General features: G+C 43.5%; 2 protein-coding genes across 6 annotated transcripts; one reads left to right on the top strand and one right to left on the bottom strand.

Moving 5' to 3' along the window:
• The first annotated feature begins 74 nt into the window (after positions 1–74).
• Positions 75–7,050, top strand: iars2 (isoleucyl-tRNA synthetase 2, mitochondrial). Of its 2 annotated transcripts, XM_028394936.1 has the most exons (24): positions 75–492; positions 740–862; positions 990–1,143; positions 1,220–1,368; positions 1,440–1,489; positions 1,576–1,685; positions 1,774–1,861; positions 1,983–2,098; positions 2,204–2,373; positions 2,473–2,563; positions 2,642–2,793; positions 2,885–3,045; positions 3,138–3,240; positions 3,331–3,424; positions 3,913–3,993; positions 4,567–4,675; positions 4,753–4,855; positions 4,981–5,103; positions 5,187–5,318; positions 5,396–5,502; positions 5,577–5,722; positions 5,809–5,999; positions 6,079–6,223; positions 6,332–7,050. In XM_028394936.1, the coding sequence occupies exons 1-24, from the start codon at positions 226–228 to the stop codon at positions 6,475–6,477; spliced, it is 3,111 nt and encodes a 1,036-aa protein (XP_028250737.1). In that variant the 5' UTR covers positions 75–225; the 3' UTR covers positions 6,478–7,050. The 2 variants fall into 2 exon arrangements, with proteins under 2 accessions (XP_028250737.1, XP_028250738.1); XM_028394937.1 differs by lacking the exon at positions 3,913–3,993.
• A 275-nt stretch (positions 7,051–7,325) lies between these two features.
• On the bottom strand, positions 7,326–17,790 carry rab3gap2 (RAB3 GTPase activating protein subunit 2 (non-catalytic)). 4 transcript variants are annotated; one of them, XM_028394933.1, is made up of 35 exons: positions 17,175–17,790; positions 16,184–16,272; positions 15,832–15,949; positions 15,667–15,748; positions 15,431–15,478; positions 15,240–15,315; positions 15,020–15,121; positions 14,795–14,894; positions 14,011–14,109; positions 13,736–13,884; positions 13,577–13,656; positions 13,309–13,401; positions 13,081–13,220; positions 12,764–12,959; positions 12,538–12,681; positions 12,213–12,295; positions 12,061–12,125; positions 11,888–11,978; positions 11,684–11,805; positions 11,389–11,599; positions 11,213–11,310; positions 10,919–11,027; positions 10,676–10,836; positions 10,404–10,578; positions 10,122–10,289; positions 9,910–10,016; positions 9,743–9,809; positions 9,504–9,574; positions 9,376–9,411; positions 9,145–9,273; positions 8,562–8,777; positions 8,391–8,480; positions 8,081–8,293; positions 7,834–7,998; positions 7,326–7,737 (listed from the first exon to the last, which is right to left on the bottom strand). In XM_028394933.1, exons 1-35 carry the CDS (start codon positions 17,281–17,283, stop codon positions 7,585–7,587), a joined length of 4,155 nt encoding a protein of 1,384 aa, XP_028250734.1. In that variant the 5' UTR covers positions 17,284–17,790; the 3' UTR covers positions 7,326–7,584. The 4 variants fall into 4 exon arrangements, with proteins under 4 accessions (XP_028250734.1, XP_028250736.1, XP_028250733.1 ...); XM_028394935.1 differs by having other exon boundaries at positions 9,199–9,273; XM_028394932.1 differs by having other exon boundaries at positions 16,184–16,275; positions 17,175–17,789.
• Between the last annotated feature and the right edge of the window lie 5,818 nt (positions 17,791–23,608).

Below are 23,608 nucleotides of genomic sequence, written 5' to 3'. Positions count from 1 at the left end.
TCAGCCTCTTGTGATTGTACCGGATTAGAACGCGAATGGTTTACTTATGACCCCACTTGGGTTCCGTAGTTGTCCTCTTCGCTATTTCTTCCGGTGGAAACACAGCACGCCTGGAAGGGCGGAATACAACAACAACATAGCTTCATACTGTCACAACACAGAAACAAGGGCACAGCGTACAGTGTTGGCGTTTCCCTGTTGGCGTAGGAACTACCTCACCTCTCCATGCTGCTGTGCCGGGTTTCGGCAGTAAGCCAGACGCTAGCTAGATGGGGACGGAGGTCACACCGGGTGGGCGGCCTCCTCCACCGTGCTGTCTCCTTCAGCTCCAGCCGCTGTCATGGTGTCAGTTCGGGAGAAGGCAGCGCTCAGCCCGCGGAGGCAGGCTCCGCAGACACTCTGTATCGGGACACGGTGCTCCTGCCCCGGACTGCGTTTCCAATGAAACTGACCGGGCAGAAGCTCCTGGACCGAGAACTCCAGATACAGCAGGTACGTCGTACAGGACGGTTCACTCAAAGACTGTCGAGTTAATATTAAGTATTAGCTTGTTAATAGCTAGACACAAATTGCAGAACATACATTAATCACGTATAGAGTTTTAGAAGTCAGTCTTTAATTGCTGTATTGCACAGGAATAGTCCCAGAAACAGGCATGTTGCTGTGGTGCGTTAAAACCGAAGGACTTCCTCTACACACATCATCAGTCTGATCATACTCATACCATGTGCTTTTTCAGGAGTGTGGTTTCGCAGAACTGTACTCATGGCAGAGACAAAGGAAGGCCAAGAAAGAGTTCTGCCTCCATGATGGACCCCCTTACGCCAACGGAGAACCTCACGTTGGGCATGCTCTAAACAAGGTGATGAATTCACAGCGTTCTTAGTATTATCCATGGTAATAATAATCACTGATACGTTCAGTATTATCTGCTGCTGCTATGTGATTGTGTTCCAAACAAAGTAACAATTAAATTTTATTCCATCTAGATCCTGAAAGACATCCGTAACCGCTTTGAGATGCTGAGGGGACGACAGGTCCACTACATCCCAGGTTGGGACTGCCATGGTCTGCCCATCGAGCTGAAGGCTCTGGGAGACCTGGGGACGAGTGGCCTCAGTCCTCTACAGATAAGACAGAAAGGTGATAAAGAACTGTCAGGTGCATGTTTAGGAGTTTATATGTGCACCCTCTGATGGTTTGTTTCTGTCTCATCAAGCACGGGAGTTTGCAGAGGGGGCCATTGCTCGTCAGAAAGCTGCTTTCCGTCGTTGGGGGGTGATGGCTGACTGGGACCAGTGCTACTACACATTCGATGGGGCCTATGAGGCTGCTCAGCTCAAAGTGTTCCTGGACATGCACAGCAAGGTGGGCGCTGGGTGTGACCTATGATTCTGAATCAAAGTAGTCAGAAATATTAATACCTCTGTCTTCTCCAGGGGCTCATATATCAGGACTACAAGCCTGTCTTCTGGTCTCCTTCATCAAGGTATCACATGGAACAAGCTTATTTCAGGGGAGTATCCTTGTTTTCAGACTGTTCATATAAACTCTCTTCCTGTCTCTGTGCCTTAGAACGGCTCTGGCAGAGGCAGAGTTGGAGTACAACCAGGAACACGTGAGCAGAGCGGTCTATGCCACCTTTCCACTGGTTACTTTGCCGCCTAAGATCGCCTCAGAAGAAGGTAATGCAGACACATACATCAGACCTTTTTTTTTTTTTACATTTTACTGTGTTTGTTGAAATTCTATTGACTGTGCCCCACTCAATAGGTCTGGAAAATATCTCTGTGTTGGTGTGGACCACTCAGCCTTGGACCATTCCTGCCAACCAGGCAGTCTGCTTCATGCCTAACTCTCAGTACGAACCTGCAATGATTGCTACATTTTATATATATATAAAAATATGTATGTTTTAATCTAAATATAAATAGTTGAGTTATATTTGTTTTGGAAGTAAGTGGCTAAGGTCTGGTTTGCAGGTACTCTGTGGTAAAGAGGGCCGACAGTTCTCAGCTGCTGTTGGTAGCAACTGAGCGCACAGCCAGCATGGCAAAACTGCTGGGCACAGAGTTGCAGAGCGTAGCCACCTTCACAGGTAATTTACATGCACACACACACACACACACACACACACAGCAGTTCGTATAAGTGTGTCCTATTATTTACAAACATACCATTGTTGCTCGTCTTTCTCCTACAGGCTCTCAGCTTGAAGGCGGAATCTGCAAACATCCCACAATTCCTGAGAAGCAAGTGCCGTTACTGCCAGCCAATCACGTGACTATGGCAAAAGGAACGGGACTGGTCCACACGGCGCCGGCTCACGGCATGGAGGATTACAATGTGGCTTCACAGTTTAAACTCTCTGTGGTACATTCTGTTTTACTGTCAACAATAATTACATGTAGCGGCATCAGTTATGAATATTATGTCAGAATGACGTGATGCGTGTTTTTGTTCCTTCTGAAGGAGTGTATAGTGGATGAAGATGGCAAGTTCACTGAGGTGGCGGGGCCTGAGCTACAGAGCCTGTGTGTGATGACAGAGGGCACGGACAAAGGTAGATGTGGAACATGTTGGACATGTTGCTGCAGGTGTGAGAGTGTTTGTTTTATCTGTGTGTTGTTGCCTGTGTTAGTGATTTCCATGCTGAAGGACTGTGGGGCTCTGGTTCTGGAGGAGAAGTGTGTCCACAGTTACCCGTACGACTGGAGGACGAAGCAGCCTGTAGTCATCCGGCCCAGTAAACAGTGGTTTATTAACACCGCATCACTCAAAGACAAAGCAAAGGTGAATTTGACATGCATATTATACTCGAGTAGTTTTGTTGCTTACAGAAATGTGTGGTTTTAAAACAAAACACTGCTGTGTGTTTGTCCAGGAGGCACTGCAGAAAGTGCGTGTTCTGCCAGAGTCGGCGAGGGGGAGCCTGCTGGCCATGCTGGACAGACGGACCTACTGGTGCATCTCCAGACAGCGGAGCTGGGGCGTACCGATCCCAGTATTCTACCACAAAGACACCGGAGACGCTCTCATCAACAAGTAAGCTGACACACATACTGACAAACTGGCTCATGCACATATTTGGACACAAAATCTCCGTCACGCTCAAACACAATCTCTGGATTCTGCAGACACACTGTGACCCACACTGCAAAGCTTTTCAAAGAACAGGGCAGTGACTGCTGGTGGGAGCTTCCCATTGAGACTTTGCTGCCACCAGAGGTGCTCAAGAAGGTGAGGGAATGTTATTTACTAGTTGTTAAAATAAATAGTGGAAACTTCAGTGAGTTAAGTGGCTGTCTGTGAATGTCTGTGTTCTGTCAGAGTAAAGCGGGTCCAGTGAGTGACTATGTCCGTGGAGAAGACGTCCTGGACATCTGGTTCGACAGTGGAGCATCATGGGCAGCAGTGCTTGAAGGTATATCTAGAATGTCTTCAGTCGCAGGCCATGTGCAGTTCTGATAAACAGTAATAGAAGTTGCTTGTTGTTAACAGCTGGTAATCCTCTTACAGTCTGTAAAGGTGAGTGCAGGCTGTCAAAATGGCTTTAATCATGTCTCCTGTAATTAGTTTTATTGTGCAGAAAGCTACTTAAAGCTACCTCATGCAGTCCACAATACAGATTAAGCTGCTTTTGCAAAGTATCATTAGCAAAAGCTCTAGGTCACAATCCTGGATTAGCAAGATGTGCACTCTTGGTTTACCTTGAACGCAGGAGGTGTTATTTATCCAGAGTAACCCCACACCTGTCAGGTGGTGCAGTAGCCCTGTCACCCCCTGCTAGTTCAACATAAGCCAAACTTTGCAAGTGTCAAATATGTTAAAGGGCTTTTTCTTGTTTACAGAAGTGTCTTCCTAAAGGAAACGTGTTTTACTGTCTGTGTTGGGTTGTGTTGTCATTTCCAGAGGAGATTCAGGAGGACTCTGCAGAGACAGAGTCACGTCTCAGTTGGCTTCCGGCTACACTCCGCAAACCTCGGGTCACAGGTTGTTGGAGAACAACACAGCAGCCTCTGTTTTTATATGTCTTCAGCCACCTCTGTTTTAGACTATTTCTCTTACTGAGTGTCTGCTCGTATCTCTTCTTTTTGCTCTTGGGTATGCTGTAGTTTCAGGAGTCTTTAGAATATCAAACCTCTAAAGTCTCAAGTGCAGCATCTTGGCTCTCACGTCTGTCTCCTCTTTGCATGCAGGTTTTAGCCCTTGCTTGGAAAAAACCTGGCAATTTCTGCTCTTTCTTCGATTGGCAAACAACTCTTTCCTTCCTTCTCTGCTGGCGAGTTTCTGTGATTTTATTCCAGGTGGAAATGGAGGAGGCTGAAAGCTGCAGCACGTCTGTCAGTTTCTAACCTTTCTCTGTTCTTTTGTACGGACATGGCACACCTGTCTGCTGCACACTTGATGGATTGCTTCAGATTTAAACTAACAGTGGCTGCTCTCTCTTGTCCTTTTCTAGATATAACTGTCTTCTAAGATGTAACCATTCTGTGCATCTACATTTTGGAAATACTGTTTGTATAAATGACTGATTTTGACTGACCACCTCATCTCATCCTACAGAGTCAGACGCCAGGGCAGACGCATATGTGGAAGGAAAGGACCAGCTTGGAGGCTGGTTTCAGTCATCACTCCTCACCAGTGTAGCTGTGAGGAACAAGGCACCTTATAAGTAAGAGTCCCATCCCTGTGTGCCACAGCAGACAAAATGAACCGATACAGATCTGTTAGTCATTGTATTTGTTATAGGTCTCTGGTGGTCCATGGCTTCGCAGTCAGTGAGAAGGGAGAAAAGATGTCCAAGTCCCTGGGCAACGTTGTGGATCCTGATGTAGTCATTAATGGAGGGAAGGTAAGAAAACAAGAGACACTGAAATTAGACGGGACTGTGTTCAACAGTGGTTGGTTTTTGCCTTTAAATGCTGACCGTATGTGAACTAAGCCTTTCTTGATTTCCTCATGTCTCCTCTCTGTCAGGACCCTAGTATGCCTGCCTACGGGGCGGATGTGCTCCGTTGGTGGGTGGCAGAATCAAACATATTTTCCGAAGTCCAAATCGGGCCCACAGCTCTCAACTCAGCCAGAGACAGCATCAACAAGGTACCAGTACAGCAAGCAGAAAGCAAAACATGTTTGTTTGTTTTCCTTATCTCCTCTTATTTTATTATCTATCCACCTTTCAGTTGAGGAACACTCTGAAGTTCCTGCTCGGTAACCTCCAGGGCTTCGACCCACGTGTTCAGGCTGTGGACCCCAAAGAGATGCACTACATAGATCAGTACATGCTGCATCTGCTCCGCGAGTACAGTATGAAGGTGTGTTTGAGGAATGATGCGGTTACATCTTACGTCCATATGATTTCAGCTGCTCACCCAAATCTTTCTCCCCACAGGTTACAGATGCTTACAGTGAGTTTGATGCAGGCAGGGTGATCCGAGTCCTCCAGGCCTTCATTAGCAGGGATATTTCCAGCTTCTACTTAAGCATCATCAAGGACAGGTACTTCCCATAAATATGACTGGGTAATCGCTATCCCCCGAGCTTTATCTATGCCTTAATAATGCCTCCTTCAGGTTGTACTGTGATCCAGAGGACTCATTGGGCAGAAGATCATGTCAGACTGTTTTAGAAGAAATCCTAGATGGCATGACCCGATCCATAGCTCCAATCCTGCCACATTTAGCTGAAGAGGTCTACCTACATGCACCAGGACATGACAGTATGTTACATTTAGTTTCTGTAGTTACTCCTGAAAACCTACATTCTGTGTTTGCTAATAAGTGCACTCACAACTTGTGTCTGCAGAAGAAGAGACCCTATTTAAAAGCGGCTGGATCAAAAGTAGTTCTGTGTGGCGGCGACCTGGACTAGAGGAGGCAGTGGAAGGGGCTTGTGCCATCAGAGACTCCTTCCTGTCGTCCATACCAGGCAAAAATGCTGCACAGTGTGAGCTCATGATTGCCATTGAACCTGGTCTTCTGTTTGAACTCATGGAGGTAAGTGGAATTTCTCTGGATCAGTTAAGTAGATTCCCTTTACTCAGTCCACTCATGCCGTCCTCCACATTACCCCCAGTCTCTCCAGGAAGAGCCCACCTCCACCACCTCGCAACTAGTTGAGATGATGATGGCTGCCAGGGTCACCCTGACTAGTGAGCTCCCCCGTGACCTGCCCCCAGATGCCCTGTTGAGCCACGGTACTTTCCTCATCAACCTGGAGGGTGAGGAACTACAGCACTACACTAATAGTTGTTGATCATTTGCTGTTTGAAATCCTTAGACCTGTATACCCCTCTACATCACAGCAGTGATTGTGTATTTCCTGTCAGGTGGTGTTATCCGCGAGGACAGTGCCTACAGCGTAGCAGTGGTGCCCACTTCAGCTGCCCGGTGCCCTCGCTGTCGCCGATACACTGCAAACTCAGCAGACTGCCTGTGCCCACGCTGTCAGACTCTTGTTTCACAGGCTCAGTGACAGGCAAATATCCTCCTCAAACACCGGCTTCTTTTGTGTTCCTGGTTTGAATGCAGCACCGTTGAGGTCTGAACAGGTTTTAGGCTCCTGCTGGAAGCTGGCCACGAGGAATGAAAGATCAGCTTTTCCTTTGCTTGTTCTGTCATAAAACTCGTCATTGCAAATTTGGAACTGGGAGAAAATGGCTTAAGTGCAAATAACAAAGCTTTTGGTTTCAAAGTGTGCTTAAGAACTGTTGTATGCACATTTGTTCCAGCAGGGGTGAACTGTAGAACAAAAATGTTTAAATCGGCAACCTAATGCAGCATGCTGTGTGTATACTGTTAGGAACCAAAGTGATTTTCAGTCTCGAAAGGGTTCAGAGGGTGTATTTGTTTTTTTTTTAATGTATGGAGGCAATTCACTACAATGACTGTCACCATGTGACTACAATAGTGAATTTACACTTCAGAAAAGATTTACGTGGAAGAGTTCTTGAAAACACCTTCTTTGTATATTCTGGTCTTTCCCATAAAGTTGAGGGTATATTGAAGGAACTGTCTCTGTATTAATAAATAAAGTTTTATCTCTGTATCTTTTCAGAATCAGAATGAAAAAAACAATAGCAACATCTAAGCTTTTGAGAAACATCATTGTTTTTGCACTGCAGTCCAGTGGAAGCAGCTGGACATAAAACTACAGAATAGTAGGTGTACAGGCACAGCTAGTACAGTACTGTCTGCATATATAAATAAAAAATAAAGTCCATTTTTTTATGATACAGCTCATGTCTGGAAGGATAAATGTCTAACAGAACTCTGATATGGCACACAGACGTCAGATTTTAAAGTCAACACTAAACATGAGAAGCAAAAAGAAATGATCTATTCCTCAATAACCATCTGGACAATAAACACATCCTCTTAATAATGCAAATATTTAATGTAATAGAGGTTACATGCAAAAATATGGATTAAAAAAAAATTAAAAGCCATATTGTATTTAGCACTGCCTTCTACAATTAATCAGTGAGGATGAATTAACCAACATTAACAAGAGTTGAGGATGACAACGTACTCCAGGACAATCTCTTTGATTTGCAGGGTGGTTGACTTACTGCAGTGTCCATCAGTCTTCAGTGGTGAGGGCCTCCACAGCTTCTAGAAGGTGCAGGGCCAGGCTGTACTGGGCGTGGTTTTCTGGCAGGATTTCAATCAGGCGGCCGACCAGCCGGCTGGTCTGGGGCAGAGGGACCAGCGGGCACCTCAGCTCACTTGGGTCCTGCACAAAATACATCAGAATCAAGATTTCACATAGAGAGTAAGAGCACACCAAATGCTGTCAGCTCTCCTTTCTGAAAGGTGTTGGGTTTCTTACCATAGCCTTCAGCCATGTGCAGAGGGTGGGGGGCAGGCGGGCCAGCAGCTCCATGGCAGCCTGTGTCTGACTCTGACTGTGCAGAAGTGAGTAGCTCAGCCTCTGACCAGTCAGAACCAAGAGTTGGGAGCCCAGCACATCCTTATCTTCTACCTCTAACATCACCTAGAAAGCAGGATGCCAAAGACAGACATGGGGTCAGCGAAGCATTTTCATAAAACAGATGTCAACATGTCACATCTTGTACCTCTTCAGCACGCGGGTCCAGGCCTTGGTTATAGAGCTCGCAGACAAGGTGCCGTCGCAGGATGTCTGGGTTGACCTGCAGCAGGGAGCCCAACTCCAAGCACAGCGAGGGCCACCAGTCAGCCTTTGGTCCAGTAGAAGGCAGAGGGGTGGTGGCTGTGCTGGAGGGATCATCTACAGCTTGCACCCACCCAGTCAACACCCGAAGGAGGAACTGTGGCAGAGAGAGGGAGTGATGGGGAAACAGATGAGGTGACGGGTGCAGACATCTCATTTTCTTCTCATCTTCTGCAATTAAATTCTACTCCCACCTCTTGTCGTATTGAAACCAAGCCTGGGTCCATGTCTCCACTCGGCATCAGCTGGATAGTTGTCAGATCTCTGAAGAAAGCGTTCTTTCCCTACACAAACACATTGCAGTACGATTAAACTGAGCACATCCTACTGGATTTCAACGAATAGATGTGTGTGACTGTCTTCACCTTGCTATCAAACAAGCCGAGTGGTTTGACCTTGAGACTGAAAGTCATAGCAGCATGTAGCAGAGAGGCTAACAGGCAGTGGTGTTGGACCAGAGGGTAGTGGACGCCTCTTTGCTCCAGGGCGAGCTCAGCTATGGATGCTGGGCCCTCTGCTCCGCACCAGGCCTCCTCAACAGACAGCTCTGGCACAGGGACCTCCTCCACTGCAGAGTCCGCCTTTATTAAAACAGGAAATGGTGATTTAGTTGATGTGTTGATAATTATATTAAAACATTAGTAACATTCATCCAAGTCATTTCCAAGAGTTTAAATCAAGGCAACTAGACTCCTCAAAATGTCTTTAAAACAAGTCCAGTTGCCTTAATTTAAACTTTTAGAAATGGTACTTCTAGCAATTTTCAAAACACACCAACAGCATCAGCACTTTGTTATCCAACTTCATCACACAGCAGGCAGCAACACACCTCTGTGTATCCTACTACACTCATGTCAGTAAAAAGCCATTTTAATATGCTTACTTAATAAACTGATTTATCTGAGGCACTGCTCATTCCCCATGCTTTGTTCTATGATCTTTACTTACATAGTAGTTTATAAAAGACAAAGGGCACTGATTCTTAAACAACACTCCAGTCACCTCCATGAGAATCTGCAGCAGTTGGACACAGCAGCCCAGGAAAGACGTCATGGCTTTGTCTCCCATCCCGACATCCTGCACACAAATGTACGTGTATTATACACAGCTCAATACATACAGACGGATTAACTTATTAAACCACCAATTGCAGGATGTGCCCTAAAGAGACATGCTTACCCGACGGCATAAGCGATCTTTGGGTGCTTTTCCCACCTAAAAGAAATGTCATTTGATTCAAATCCTCTCAGACTTAACCAAGCTTGTCTGTACTCAGCCTTGCTGTATTCTGTACATGCATGATTTACCTTCTCCATGAGGAAAGCTGCTGCCGAGAAACGCTTGACAATGAATGTACTCCACATCATTGTAGAAATGCCTGTGACAATTCAATAAACACCAACGACACACAAAGTGGAACACTGACATGACTTCTGGCATTATAGGACTTTAGTACATTATAGTATTTTCATGAACATCTGTATAAACATATACAACACTGATTAGATAAAATAAGACATATGTACGCACATCAATAGAAACTTACCTAGTTGAATATGGGGACTGGAAACCAGCTTCAAATGTTCCACAGCCCATCTCAAGTACGCACCCTCCTATGAGGAGAAACAAAAATTAAGAGTAAGAGAATCCACTTAAAACTGCTTTTTCTAGGATTAGGCACAGAATTGATACAAAGATGTTGTGTTTGTGCACCTCTGGGTCTTTGTTCCATTGCACCACATACTCCCAGCTGCAATGGGCAAAGAGCAAGTCAGGTGAAAGGGAGTGCGGGAACCGCTGCCATACTGCCGCCAACAGCTCTGGGAGACAGAGAGGACAGGGGTCTGACATGGACTGGACTTCAAGGGTAAAAGATTCAGCGGAATAATGTTTACAATAATGCCAATGCTTCTCTTAGCTCTCACCTGCTGTCCTGTCTGTCGTCTCCTTCTCTTCATTTCCTTCTACCACTTCTCTCTGCTCCACTTTGTCATCTGCATCTTTATTTTCTCTTTTCTGGAGAATTTCCTTCAGGCACTCAGGGGCCAACTTTTGTCTAAATACCCACTTGGAGACGCTGTCGGCAACGCCACCTTGAGAGAGAAGAGAGAAAGAAAATAAACACCTGTGTATGCAAACTGACAAAGAAGGAGAAAAGATACACTATAAGGGAACACAAGCACATCCTGAGATTATGTCCAACCCACCTGTGCCTCCCTCTTGCAATGATTTGATGGAACACTGAACTGCAGCGCCCCCTGCTGCTCCCTGAGGAGGAGGCACCAACAGGAGAGTCTGTAGTACCAGCACATCCTCCAGCTGGCGAACACAAACCACCCACTGCTCCAGCTCCAGCGACACCGCCTCCCACTCAGACTGCAACTGTCACACAAACACAACAGAACAAAAAAATGATGACAATGTTCTGCTTAGTTTTAGAAAATCTTATTTTATTGCATTGCCAAGGGCACTACTCTACCTTGCTGTCGGCCCGGCTTGTGATGCAAGCCTTAGCAGCGCGGTGAGCGACTAAGGCAGCCAGCAAAGCAGCAGCGGCATTGTGGGACTGGATACATGTGTGTCGAACTTGCTGCCACCAGGGGGAGATAGACTGTGGGTCCCATGAATCCTCAACAGCACCTGAAGAGAAGAAGAAATAAGCACTCTTATCTTGTTGTTTTTTACAACCTTTTATTAGCATATACTGAAGATGAATACAAACCTTTTATGTTGCTGAGAGCAACTAGTAGTGTGTGCAGGTTTCTCACAGTCTCAGCTGGTTTCTGCACCACCTCCTTCTCCCGTTGCAACCACACGCTAAGCAACAAAGACTGAAATAAAGAGAAACATTTAAAACATGTATTTTTCAGTACAAGGCAATAACCTGTCATTTGAAGCCATAGATGCTCAGTTCATGATACTGTAAATGAAAGGAGTAGTGGGTCAGTTCTCCTCTAGATCTTACTCATCCACCTAAACCTAATTTCACTCCCTGGCTCCTCTTCCTCTATCTTACCAGTAGCTGCTGTGGACTGATGCCAGCCTGTTGTAGTGTGTCACAGACTTTATGGAGTGGACCTTTTCCACACAGACAACCCCAAAACAAAAAGTTCCCTGCAAAGCACACACAAGAGAACCCCTTTTAGGATAAGGATATGTTGTTTAAAGCAATAAATAAATATGTTGCCATACCTAGCTGGTTCCATTCTGTCTCAGACCTGCGAAGCACCTTCAGCTCCCCGTCCTCTGTGCACTCAATCTGGGAGAGAAACGCTTGGGCAGGCAGGGGTGTGTCAGGTGAGTCCTGAGCAAAGGTCACACTGGGTCTTGAGGTGAACTGGGCATAACGTTGCAAGATGGGACCAACACGGGACAGTTCCTCCTCTATGCCTTCAAGGGAGTCCTGCTGAGTGAGAAGGTAATGTTAAGACACCTACAGGAAAAGTTTGCAATCTATATGGTTGTTTCTGACTGTGTGTCCTCGCACGTTTTCCGAGGAAGCCTCGCTGTCTCCAGCAGAGTGCAGCTGCTGGATGTCAGTGTAGAGCTGAAGCAGTTTCAGCTGGGAGGAGCAGAGCTGGAGTAATGATGTGTCCACCTCCTCAGGGTCTGCCACAAAGAAACAAGAATAACCATTCATACATATTATATCTAAAAACGGTTTCCTCCAACCAATAATCATATACTTTACCTTGCTGCTTTAAAGTGTCATTTAAGGCACATGTGACGTTAGTAAGACAAGACACAGGAACGTTCTTATTTGCAAGCAGAGACTCCAAAGCCTGAAGGGAAACAGACTGGTTAGACTTCTGACTGCTGAACAAACTCTTAACAGCTGTTAAGCAGGGGAGAATGTATTTGTACCTGCTTCTTAATGGCAGGGTGTTTGATATCCAGCAGGACACTTCTGGCTTCACTCTCCAAAACATCTAAAAAGAAGCCATAAGAAAACAATGAGACGAACAAAGATTACTGCCTCACTTACATAATCTTGGTTTCATTCTCACTCTTCTTACCAGGCTCCACGTCTCTGCTTTTTAGTAGAGCAGTTAATCTCTTTACCAGGTGCATATCTTTGGCTCGCTCGCTCTTCTTGTCACTGAGGTGGAAAACACACAGAAAGATGTTGTTCAAGCACCACAAGTGTTTCGTTACGACCTTATGCAGGGAGGCATGAAGCAATTTTTATCATTTCAAAACAGCATAACGAGAATTTAGCATTTAGGAGTCATATTTGTTCACCTTAGCTTTTATAACCATGAACAAGGCTCCTAAGTCAAGACAAGAAAATGCAATTGAAAGTATGTAAATAATATAAGACCTCAACGTTTGTGTACCAACCTGAGGGCCAGGTGGAAGGGAATGTTTACTGTCCTCAGTGCTCCTGTTGTTGGATCCAGCAGACACACCTGCTGTGTGTGAAGCTGCCAGCCCTTACTGGTCACACTGTTAACCCCCATCAGACGGTAACCTGCATATAGCAACCTGAGAGAGCATGCATGCATATCAATATCCTCTAAATGCCAGTACAAAGTCCTGTTTTGTCTTAGATTACAGAAAAAGTCACCTGCAGTGTTTGCCCACAGTGAAAGCTCCAACTCGAGGCCCCTGCTGCATCGCCCAGACCTCCAAGATTCCCCTACGGGGGGCGTAGATCACAAGAAACAGAGCGTGGCGTCTGGGAAGGGAAGCGGAAGGGGAGAACTCCCGATCACCACGCTCCTCTGGAACTTGAAGCCAACCTAGCTGGGCATCTCTGTATCCTGAGAGTGAATTCAATTAATGGTCAGGTATATACTACACACAGTAAACATTTGAACTAATCACATGTCTTCATGTCAGGACCGATGAAGGAATTCAAAGTCTGATTATTACTTCCCTTACCTTTCCACATACGGATGGCAATGCCCCTGGCCAAGTCCAGTAGAGTGACTCGACCAAAGTCATCCGTCACACCAGCCAGTGTGTTGCATGGGGACAGACATATGGACTCGCCATGGCGCCGAGAGTCAGGGAGACCAAATCTGACAGGCAGAGGGACATAAACAGACTTCAGAATGCCAATATCAATAGCACCCTGATGTATTTGTATTTAGATATTATGAGTGATACCTGATCCCTAACGGGGTTGCAGGCTCCACCTTGGGCTTCTGCTTCTGAACAGCCTCCTCTTCGTTCTTGTTCTTGTTCCACCCCAACCACCCACTGAATGCAAAGCAATGGAAGAGCAGACAAATGAACAGGATTATAAATAGTGTGTGGATGCTGACCTAAAATAAAATGTGCGTGACACAGACAACCTCATTGCAGAAACTCAGTTTCTTTGACAGATGTTTGTATTAATTGCGCTTTCACATGCAGTGATATTGCATGCACTCACCTGGCAGCATTGAACAGGGCTGAGGTGAGTTTACTGGCCACAGCCAGAGCCACGTGGGACAGCAGAGGCTGGGAGCTTCCCTGGAAACAGATAAGACACATAAATACTGACTTTACTAACTGTATACATACAAGCACCATCTCTGTCTCATGCCCTTACCTCTACAGCATAGTAGAAGCCTGTGTATGGCCCAGCTCCAACGGTGACATACTGACTCATGGCAGGGGGGCTGCCCTTGACTGATGCATTGAACCCCCCCAGGATTGATGCATTCTTCATTTGGTCAAAAACACACAGTGTCATAACCCCTAAGACAAGGAGAGGTAAACTGCTGTGAAACATATTAAGAGTAACCTCAATCTTATCATTGCCATATAGTTAAAAGCTGAAAATTGGATAAGCAACATTCACCAGTCAGTGTAACAGCGCCTTACCCACACTGCTGTGGTCCACAATGGTGTCCATATCCTGCAGGCCCCACTTCTTATAGGCCAGGGGAGGAGGCTGGATCACATCGCTGCCTGCTGCTGTAGCTGTAAAGAAAGAACAAAGCGAATCTAAGTATTTCTGAAAATTAATTTTCATTGTTTCACAGGCCTTGCATGTAGCTTCATTAAAACTGTAGCACCTTACCTTAAAAATAACAAAAAATGTGTTTTAATTGGCAAACACACAAAGCACTGCTAAATGCTGCTAAAGCTAGGCTATTAACCTCTAAAGACTATTCATGTGATTTTATAACAATGTCTCCTTAGTACCTGAGAGCTTTGTGGCAATATCTATCCATTTAGCCAGAAAATGAAAAACACATATCATGTTAGCACAGTATAACGAAAATCACACAACACTTGCTAATCACATACTGTATATCTGTTTAAGATTAAGATTAAGAAGCCTTTATTAGTCCCACAATGGGTAAGCATAAGTTAAGAAAGATATACACATGATAAAATAGATTACCAATAAAATATAGAATAGAATAGAATAGAATAAAAAAACAGTAAACATATGAACATTTATTGCACAGGTGAGTGGAGGTAGAAGTGGTCTGTACGAAAACTGTACATAGTGCATCAAAAACTAAATAAATAATTTATTGTACACTGTGGTGTGTGAATATTGCACCTATCCCTATGTATATCTGTTATCCCCCTCCCTAGTGGGCAACACAGATAAATGCAACATGGTGCATGCTATCACAAAAAAACCAAGCAGTACCTCTTGCCACCTGGTTTCTGCAGGCACGCAGAGACTGAAATAGACTGAAGCCATCAATGGTGACCAGAGCAGCAGGGTACAGGATACTCAGCTCCTCATGCTGCAGTAGAGGAACATCGATAATTATACACATTAGAAGAACAACATGGAGGGATTCATTTTTCTTGGTATGAATAAATTATTCTTTGACAGATTTCGGGCTTTTGTTTCCGGGATGAGCATTACCTGCTCGGTGACACCAGGATGACGTGGGATCTCATAAGTGCGACACTTGAGCCTCAGTACAGGGTCCTCATGCAGCAGTTGGGCCAGAAGCAGAACTCCGTTCTGAGGAGACATAATTACAGTTATTACATTCATCAAAGACTATCATTTATATTTATAGACTCCAATCAGCAAAATAACATGTTGAAGACAGCAGTAGGCACTGAAGGCAGGACAATACCTCTGTGTAGAAGCGGACATGGCCAGATGTAAAGCCCACAACTACACATGTCCAGTCAGGCCTTCCAGTGGAGCTCCTATACACACACACACACACACACACACACACACAAAACACAAACATGTAAACATACCCACAAGTATTCTGTGATCCCACAGATGCTGAATTTAATAAAGTAGAGTATTTCTTGCCTTTTTTGACTTGCCAGGGGGATACAGATGGTGCTGCTCACACACTCTCTGGAGAGACAAAGATCCTTTCACCATCCAATATGATTTCATCTCTTTATAGTGCTTGTTTTTGGCATACAGCAAAACTACTGATATTATTATATTGGCAAACACTCTCACTCAGACTTATGTTATCTATTGTTGACCCAGCAACATTTTCATCTTTCCTCATATTGTCGCAATTTTCTCTCACTCACCCTTCTTCAGTGCTGAGAGTTCCAGTCCAAGACACAGCCAGAGTCATCTCCTCTCTGCCACTGTCATCTGTACGCCACTTCGCTGTAAGAATCACCAAAGGTAACAGAAATATAGAAACTACATTGCGACAAGAGACAATGTGTGCATCCGTTTGGATATCTGACCTGACAGGAAGGCTGCCTTGTGTTCACGGGCCACCACTAGCAGGTCAGAGCAGGGTGACAGGGACACAACACAGTCCTGCAGCCAGGGTCCACTCTGCCCTGTGGTCTCACTCTCCACCTTAAAAGAAACGAGTCAGAAAGAACAGATGTTCACACCTGAAATATTACATCAGTTACACACACACACAACTACTTGTTTTTTTTTGTTTGTTTTGGTTTAATTCGTTTGTATCACTCTTTAGGGACGGTATGTAATTAATCAGCGTTTTAGCTTTGGACTTTCAATATCAGACTGCTGTTGCTCTGCATATTGCAGAATATGAAAATACACCATAAAATACCAAATACAGACCTCTGTGGCAGACGTGGATTTCTCCTCTTCATTTTCACCACTATCCCATGCTGACTCCCAGTCAGAGGTGTCCCAAGTGAGGTCATTATCTGCTGGTGAAGAAAAACAAAATCTAGTTTCATTATGGGAAACTAGACTTAAGGTGAATAACATACAATTTAGATAACATTTCTGGTAGAGTATAAAGTATAAAGTGACTGATTACTGTTACAGAGGCCTGTTGTATTAGATAAATGGGAGCTCTGTGGCCTGCTGCATGAGACAGTATAACACACACAACAATGCAAACCATAGAAACTACATGAGAAAAGAACAAGAGAAGAACAGCCTAGAAACACCTTGCTGCAGGGAAATAACCTAAATGAGGCTGGAAGACGTGGTTCCATGGATATTTATAATACATCGTGTCTAGTGTAAGAGGTGGTGACTGAATAGAATAGAATAGAATAGAATATTTATCCGAAGCTAAGAAATTTAGCAAAATATGTGAAATGATGACTAAGGCGTGCAGAGAGTGCTCTTTCTGTGTTGTTGAGCATGCTGTGATGGTGCATTCAGGTGCATCATAACATGAGGGATGACTCAGAGCAGAAAGGGCAGGCTGATATCTTCGCCTCCCTTTTCTTTGCTGGTGTTACATTGCACAGATGAAACTCTGCCCAGGATGCACAGCTGGTATATACTCAAAACAATAAATATTCTGATGGTAGATCCGCAACATTTCAAGGCCAACAAAACACGTTGTTATATAATGCAAAGTAAGATGCGCTGTAGGTAGGAACATACGAGTTTATTTTGTCAAACTGAAAGGTATTAAGAACCGTGAATTCATGCAAAACAGCCACTAAAATTGTAGTTCTCCGCTGAAACCCAAAATGTAAAAGTAACGGCAAACAAAAGTACTTTTCCAAAGTCTTGCAGCCTTTAGGCTAACAGCGATACACTAGCATGCTACAGACATGCATCTGACTTGCAAACATCGTAACGCTACCCGTCTGATTCTTCTCCTCGGCTGGCTCGGTTGTCTGGTTCTGGAACAAGAAGTCCCGGACCGTTTTGAGCTCCTGGAGCCTGCAAAACTCCCACAAGCTGCAGGACATCCCTCTCCCGTCCCGTCAGGACCCAACAAGACAAGGAATTAGCCAGTTAGCCGCCTGGCTAGCAGTCAACGTAGCGTAGTAGTTTAAGCTTGTTTTCCTGTCCTGCTTTCGTGTTAAGTTAATGACAGCCTGTTCACAGAGTCAATAGTTCTTCCCTTTCTTAAACTGTCCCCTTAAGAAATATTAATAACTGTCTGATACTCTTTTTTCCCCGAAATGTACAGCTCCCACCCTGGTCTTAATGTGTTGATGACACATCGTTAGCATAATAACAATAATGTGCTTCCGGGTCAGAGCTCTATCGAAAATTTCAAAATAAAAGCTACGTTTGTTTACAAATGCGAATACAACATGACGGAATGTGTCATATAATTTAGAGTTATTAAAATATAAATTCCATTTTAGAGGCACAGTGCTGGCATTTAGATTTTAAAAGGTTGTGTTTTTATATTTTTACACCAGATGGCGATAGAGGAACACTTTACAAGATATTACTTCTCTTCCCACTTTTTCTTGTTTTAGTACTAAAACATAACAAAACATTATTATTATTATTATTATTATTTAGCATATTCCATATATAAGCATTCTGGCTGGAAATGGGGAATTTGGGGCCTAAAAACAGAATCTGGTGTAAAAAGCTGGTGCAGAAACAAAAATATAAGCAAATTTATAACAAAAGATGTGAAGCAGCACTTTTAAAACCTCCATAAAATGTTTTAAATGGTCCAAACATTCTGTTGTTTGTGGACTCTGTCCCACACAGAGCATCATGTTGAGAGGGGGTCCTGCCATGTAGGTCACAAAGGTCACAATTACTACTTCCCTTCCTGGGAACATAATGGTTGTGGTCAACAGGAGCAGCTGTTATTGGCATTGTTAAACGCTGCCCCTTGTCTTTCTTTCCCATCCTTTCCTTTACACTATTTAAAAAAAGCAACGGGCAATCTGCCAGCGTACTTCTTGCGTCTTCATTAACAATCCTTGCCTCTCACATCCAAAACATTCACACACGCAAATATACAGTAGAGTGCATGCACACATGAACCCAACAAGTACAAACTCACCTCAGGGGGGTGCCCAAAAGTTTCCGGTCCGGAAGGCCAGACACAGAAACTCAGGAAACAATTGGGTGTCAGAGAGGTCCTTGGGCTCGTCACATTTCCCCGTCCTGGGCCTGCTGGTTATTGAACTGTTGTTACGTAGGCTGTTTTACAGGCCACAGAAACAAGTCTCCATCTGGTTCCCCCTCTTCCTTTGTTGACAAAAAAAAGTGAGCTGGCATCACTCGGTCTCAGGATGGACGTGTTGCTGACAGACAAAGAGAAGAGAGAAATGGCACAGATTTAATCAAACACCCAGTCTTAGTCACAAATATAAGACCTTGAGATGTGTTTTGGACGTTTTTTAGACAAAGACATGGAAAGACTTAAGAAGAGAGCTTTTTAATAGCATAAGACACAAACGGTTCAAATGCATTTTGGCTACAGTGTGCTCTGACTCTTCAGCCTTGGATGGCGCCTCGCTGTAATCTCTTCACAAGTACACGCTACGTCTGGGGAAACACAAACTTTGAAGGAAGTGCGGTGTGAAAGACGGAGGCTGCCACGCTGGCTGCTTTCAGGTCTGCTTGCATAATCCGAACAGTACACAGACACAGGCCCACACAGCTGGAAGACCTCACAGCTCAGACAGCTCGTGCTATCAGGTCAGACTTAGATAAATAGTTAATTGTCTCTCAACTTATATAAGTTGCTGCCTATAAGGCAAGCCTAGCAGAGGCCAGACCTTATTTGCATTTTTACATAATTTGGTTTATTAGCACATCCAGAAGGGCATGATAACAAACTAATTTAAAGTTTAAAGGAAATGTCCAATAACGTAATATTGTCCTTGAAATGTAAAATGTTGTCTGATCTTTTATGAAGTGCATCTTCTTGCAACACTCAGTCGGCATACCAGGATGTGAATGTTCACTGTTTATTACCCGCTGTAGTTCGACATAACAGCTGCAGTGAAGATGGTAATATAGATACAAAGGTCAAACAGCCATTTATGACAAATAAAACCTGAGCTCTGCAATATAATTTTCTGGGTTTTCAATGATAATATGTAACTCATTCACCTTTCTGCTGAATTGCAATATAAAGTCTTTTAAACAAGTTTCTAAGTATGAGCAGAATGACACTCTAAAGCTTCGTTTCCAGGAACAGTGTGTAGGACAGAAGTCGACAGACTGAGATGAGTGGATTTATCTCTGCACAATGCAAATGTCTCCTGATCTCTGACCCTCATCTAACGTCGATGGGTAAATCCCCCCGTGCGGAATCATCGCTGCCGTGCCGTGAAACTAGGAGACAGAAGATTCTCTGATCCTCCTTCAGCTGTGGTTATTGCAGAAAAAGGAAGTTGTGCAGGAAACAAATACACTTCTGCTGATTTAACTGATCAACACTGACTCAGAAGTACGTCTTTGAGTTTGATTACAGATGTCAAAATGTCAGTTTCATCAGGCATGAGGCATCCTGCACTTGTTTTTTAGACGAGGAATATGTTGATTTGACTGAGCTTATGGGACAGCTTCCACACATCTGCAGTCACTTCCTGTTTTCTTATGTAGCTTCTAATCAATGATTTCTTCAGTTTTTAATGAAGGTGTTAATTAATTTGCCCAGTATTATTTTTACCTTAAAGGTATATTATGCTGTCTGGGTCTTGAACATTGTTACTGTATTGTCTTGAAGTGGACTGGGTTTTGGAGAAGGTGAAACAACCAGGATTTAACAGGTTTAAGTTTAAAGGTCGAAGGTCAAGGGTTTGATTGCCACTTGTTTTCAAAAAAGTGTTCATCTCCTATTGTGTCATTTTTCACTTCTTGGAAACAAGAAGGATGGAGGCTTAAACTATAATGTTTACAGACAGCGCGTTACCTTGGACAAATTTGCCTTATTTGACCCAAGGAGCCATTGATCCCCAATTGTATTTGTATGATGCAGCAACCAGGCAAAACCACAACAATCCCAATCGATGTCTATGTTAAAAACTCCAACTTTACAGCAGAAGTAAAGTGTGTACATTTGATATTCAGTCTCTCTAAGCTTCCTTTGGGTGGTGAATGAGTAAGTGCTTACATGCTCCACTTACGAGGACCTTGTATTGATTTAACTACTGTGTGAAGGTTGAGCACATATAGTGGTACTGTCATTATTATATATTACTATTTTAGAATTTGTAAGTGAAGTTGTAATGGACAACCACGTAAGACATAACCCACTATAAAGCAACATAAATCCATAGAAGGTGTGACGTCGGCCAACAGTTTCTAACACCTAACCCCTAAATTAAAAGTCTGTCATCATTTCTCCAGATTATTTACATTGTTCTAACCTCAGAAACTGGTTTGAACGTCTGTGTAGCATTTATCTGCCCCACGGTCATCTATGTATGTATTAAAAGTCCCAGAACGACTTAAAATACTTAACAAAAACGGTCTGTTCGCTTCAGGATCTTTAAATAACAATGGTTTCAGTGTCCATTGTAATTTACTTGTACATATTGGATCCCACTTTCGGAGTGAGGAACTTGAGGAGAGTTGATTTATGTTGCGCCTGGAATCCCACAGTAACAGGAGACATTCTGCTTTCCACCACACTCAGCACATTTCCACACTGAGCCCTCTCTTCGGTTTGGTCCAGTAACCATCATCAGCAATCATCACGAGTTAACATTTATAAGGGTGAAGGTTGTCTGACACCGCCCGTTCTAGTCAAACATTGATGGCAGGAGTGCAATAACAATGTTTTCATTTGCACATTTTAAAAAATCCGCCTCACATACCGTCACAATAAGCAGCAATAACATGCTGATAATATGAACATCAGACGGTAATACAAATATCACCTCTCAGTGCTGCCAGACCTCTGAGGTGAATTCTTCACTGGGGTTCTGCTGAGCCCTTCAGGCTGTTGTGATCATTTTTAGCCTGTGCCAACAATAACTGTCCGGGAAATGTCAACAGTCTGGCTGCATCAGCTTTTACTGAAATTCATCAGCATTCCTGCCATTAACTGGAAGGCTTTGACAAACATTGCTTTTTCTCACTATTTTTCGGTTTCATTTCATATGATTTCCTGTCACTTGCTCAACATGACCTTGAATTTTGTGTGCATAATGAGCCAATCGCAGCTCACACATTGACAATTAGATGTGATTATACATAGATGCTGAGGACATACAGTGGGGATCAACAGTTTGGGCACCCCAGGTGGTTATTTCCATCTTTCCTCAGCTTCTTTGTGCACATTAATACACATTTTTACCTTGGGGGCCCAAACTTTCGATCCCCACTGTACAAATTCTGATTCTCTATGATGAACTCTTTTATTTGGTTGTTCTGTTTCTATCATTTCACAAAAGTGGTCATCTGATGCCAAAACATTCTGATGTGTAATGCTACAGACATCTCAGATCCCAGATTTTCCACACACCCAGATGCTCAGAGTGGTGATTCACAGGTACTAACCTAAGTTTTCTTTTTGCCTTTTAGCTACCACACTGCTATGTTTGTTGTAAAGGAAGGTGGTGTGGATTCAACTTTTCTAATAGATTAAGAACATGGCATAATTTGCAATAATAATGTATAATATATGTAAACAATGACAGCTTCAACATTGACATTACACTTTATTATAACCTTTCAGGAAGACTTTCATACTGTAATATGTGATGTTTAGTCACATTTAACACTCGATATGACCACATATCGTATTTAAGTATAAGTCTGCATGCATGCTCTGCATCATAGGTGGCTCAATATGGAGTCTGCAGGCCACATTTGACCCATGTTGTCCTTCTTTTGGCCCAGTGTTTCATTTGAAAAGCTATGGCTTATTTTGAAAATATGTCATTCTGAAACAGTGTGTATAGGTTGCTGGTTTGAAGTTAGTCAAGACGGAGCCACTGAGGCAGTAATAAACAGATAAATCTAAATTCAGAACAAAATGCCAAAAGACATAAATTTGAGAGCGACATTTTTTTTAGCTTTTTTATGGTCCTTTATAGGTGCATTGTATCCTGCATTATACTTGCCATTTCTTCCAAAATAATACTGCATTCTTTGGTGAACGCCCTGGATACGCCACCAGCCTATCACAGGGCAGACAGAGAGGCAACTATTGCTCCATACTTGCAATTCTTTTTTGCATTCCCACTAAGATACAAAGAGGAAGTGAGGAGCTTGATGCAAGCACACTATTACAACTTTAAAACGCTTCCTCCAGAGCCATGGAAAAATGCAATACAATGTGGATGATGAAATGATCACAAGACAAATGGCATATTATTGGTTATGTTTAAGTTTATTTTACAGGAAACACAGACAGTTTAATTCACATACAAACATGAATAATTTAATCATAAAAAAGACAACTAAAACTATAAGTGGAGTTTTTACATAATGGAGCAACAATAAGCTAACAGTCTTAGTTAATGATCTGGAGACATGCTTAAAAAAATTCAGTCCACACACAAGTACCACATCTGCATAACAATGTCGCACTTATGCAGGAAACCCAGTGAAAATGAGAGAATGGTTCACATAATCAACAGTGGTGGACCTGTGGTGAAACACAGAAGAAGGAAAAACCACCGATTGAGAAGCATTTTAAATGAGCTGCTGCATAGTACAAGTAAATAGATGGATCAGCGATCCTCTGCTCTGCAGGGGATTAAAGGCCATTCATGTACTAACACTCATCTGTAAGGCAGACTACAAATGTTGAACCGTATTTATGTATTTACTCAAACTTTTTGGAAGTTTGTGTTGGAAAAGACTGAGGTTTAAATTCAGAGCAGCCCTTTGTGACAATGCATCATTTTTACCAACACTATTTCAAGTTTTTGTGTGCAAAAGGCAGCATGGTTAGCAGAAGAGGCCTTTAAAAGGCCAGACATTATGAAGCTATGTATAAAATGCTACACAACATCTAACAGCAGCAATACTGCTAACTAGATCTCATGACATACAGCATACGTCAAGAGAGTATTGATTTGCAGCAGGTTAACCTTGGCTGCAGGTTATAAGCGGTGCTTCAGTCATTTATGCTGGTGCGAGCCCCCCAAAGGCAAACACTGGTGGCAAGGCCGTGTCCTGAGTGGGAGCTGTGTTTGTGGCTACACTGATGGGCTTTCATCCAATATTTACATGGCGAACACAATCGAATGAAAGGGTGCTAAAGAGACGAGAAAGTAAGAATGTTGTGAGAATCGTTCTTGGCGTGCACTGACACTGCAAAGGGCTGAGGTCAGCGGAGAAAACAGCTGCAAC

Source organism: Parambassis ranga, chromosome 22, assembly GCF_900634625.1.
Source record: "Parambassis ranga chromosome 22, fParRan2.1, whole genome shotgun sequence".
Classification (NCBI taxonomy): Eukaryota; Metazoa; Chordata; class Actinopteri; family Ambassidae; genus Parambassis; species Parambassis ranga.
The sequence above is the reverse complement of the archived record's forward strand: the minus strand, read 5'-3'. Positions and strand labels throughout refer to the sequence as shown.

Coding starts and splice junctions, on each gene's coding strand:
- iars2 (XM_028394936.1), top strand. CDS start 226: ATGCTGCTGTGCCGGGTTTCGGCAGTAAGCCAGACGCTAGCTAGATGG. Junction 2,099..2,203: donor GAGCGTAGCCACCTTCACAG/GTAATTTACATG, acceptor TTTCTCCTACAG/GCTCTCAGCTTGAAGGCGGA. Junction 2,374..2,472: donor CACAGTTTAAACTCTCTGTG/GTACATTCTGTT, acceptor TTCCTTCTGAAG/GAGTGTATAGTGGATGAAGA.
- rab3gap2 (XM_028394932.1), bottom strand. CDS start 17,283: ATGTCCTGCAGCTTGTGGGAGTTTTGCAGGCTCCAGGAGCTCAAAACG. Junction 15,479..15,666: donor ACTCTCAGCACTGAAGAAGG/GTGAGTGAGAGA, acceptor TTGTCTCTCCAG/AGAGTGTGTGAGCAGCACCA. Junction 7,738..7,833: donor GCACATGGCTGAAGGCTATG/GTAAGAAACCCA, acceptor TATTTTGTGCAG/GACCCAAGTGAGCTGAGGTG.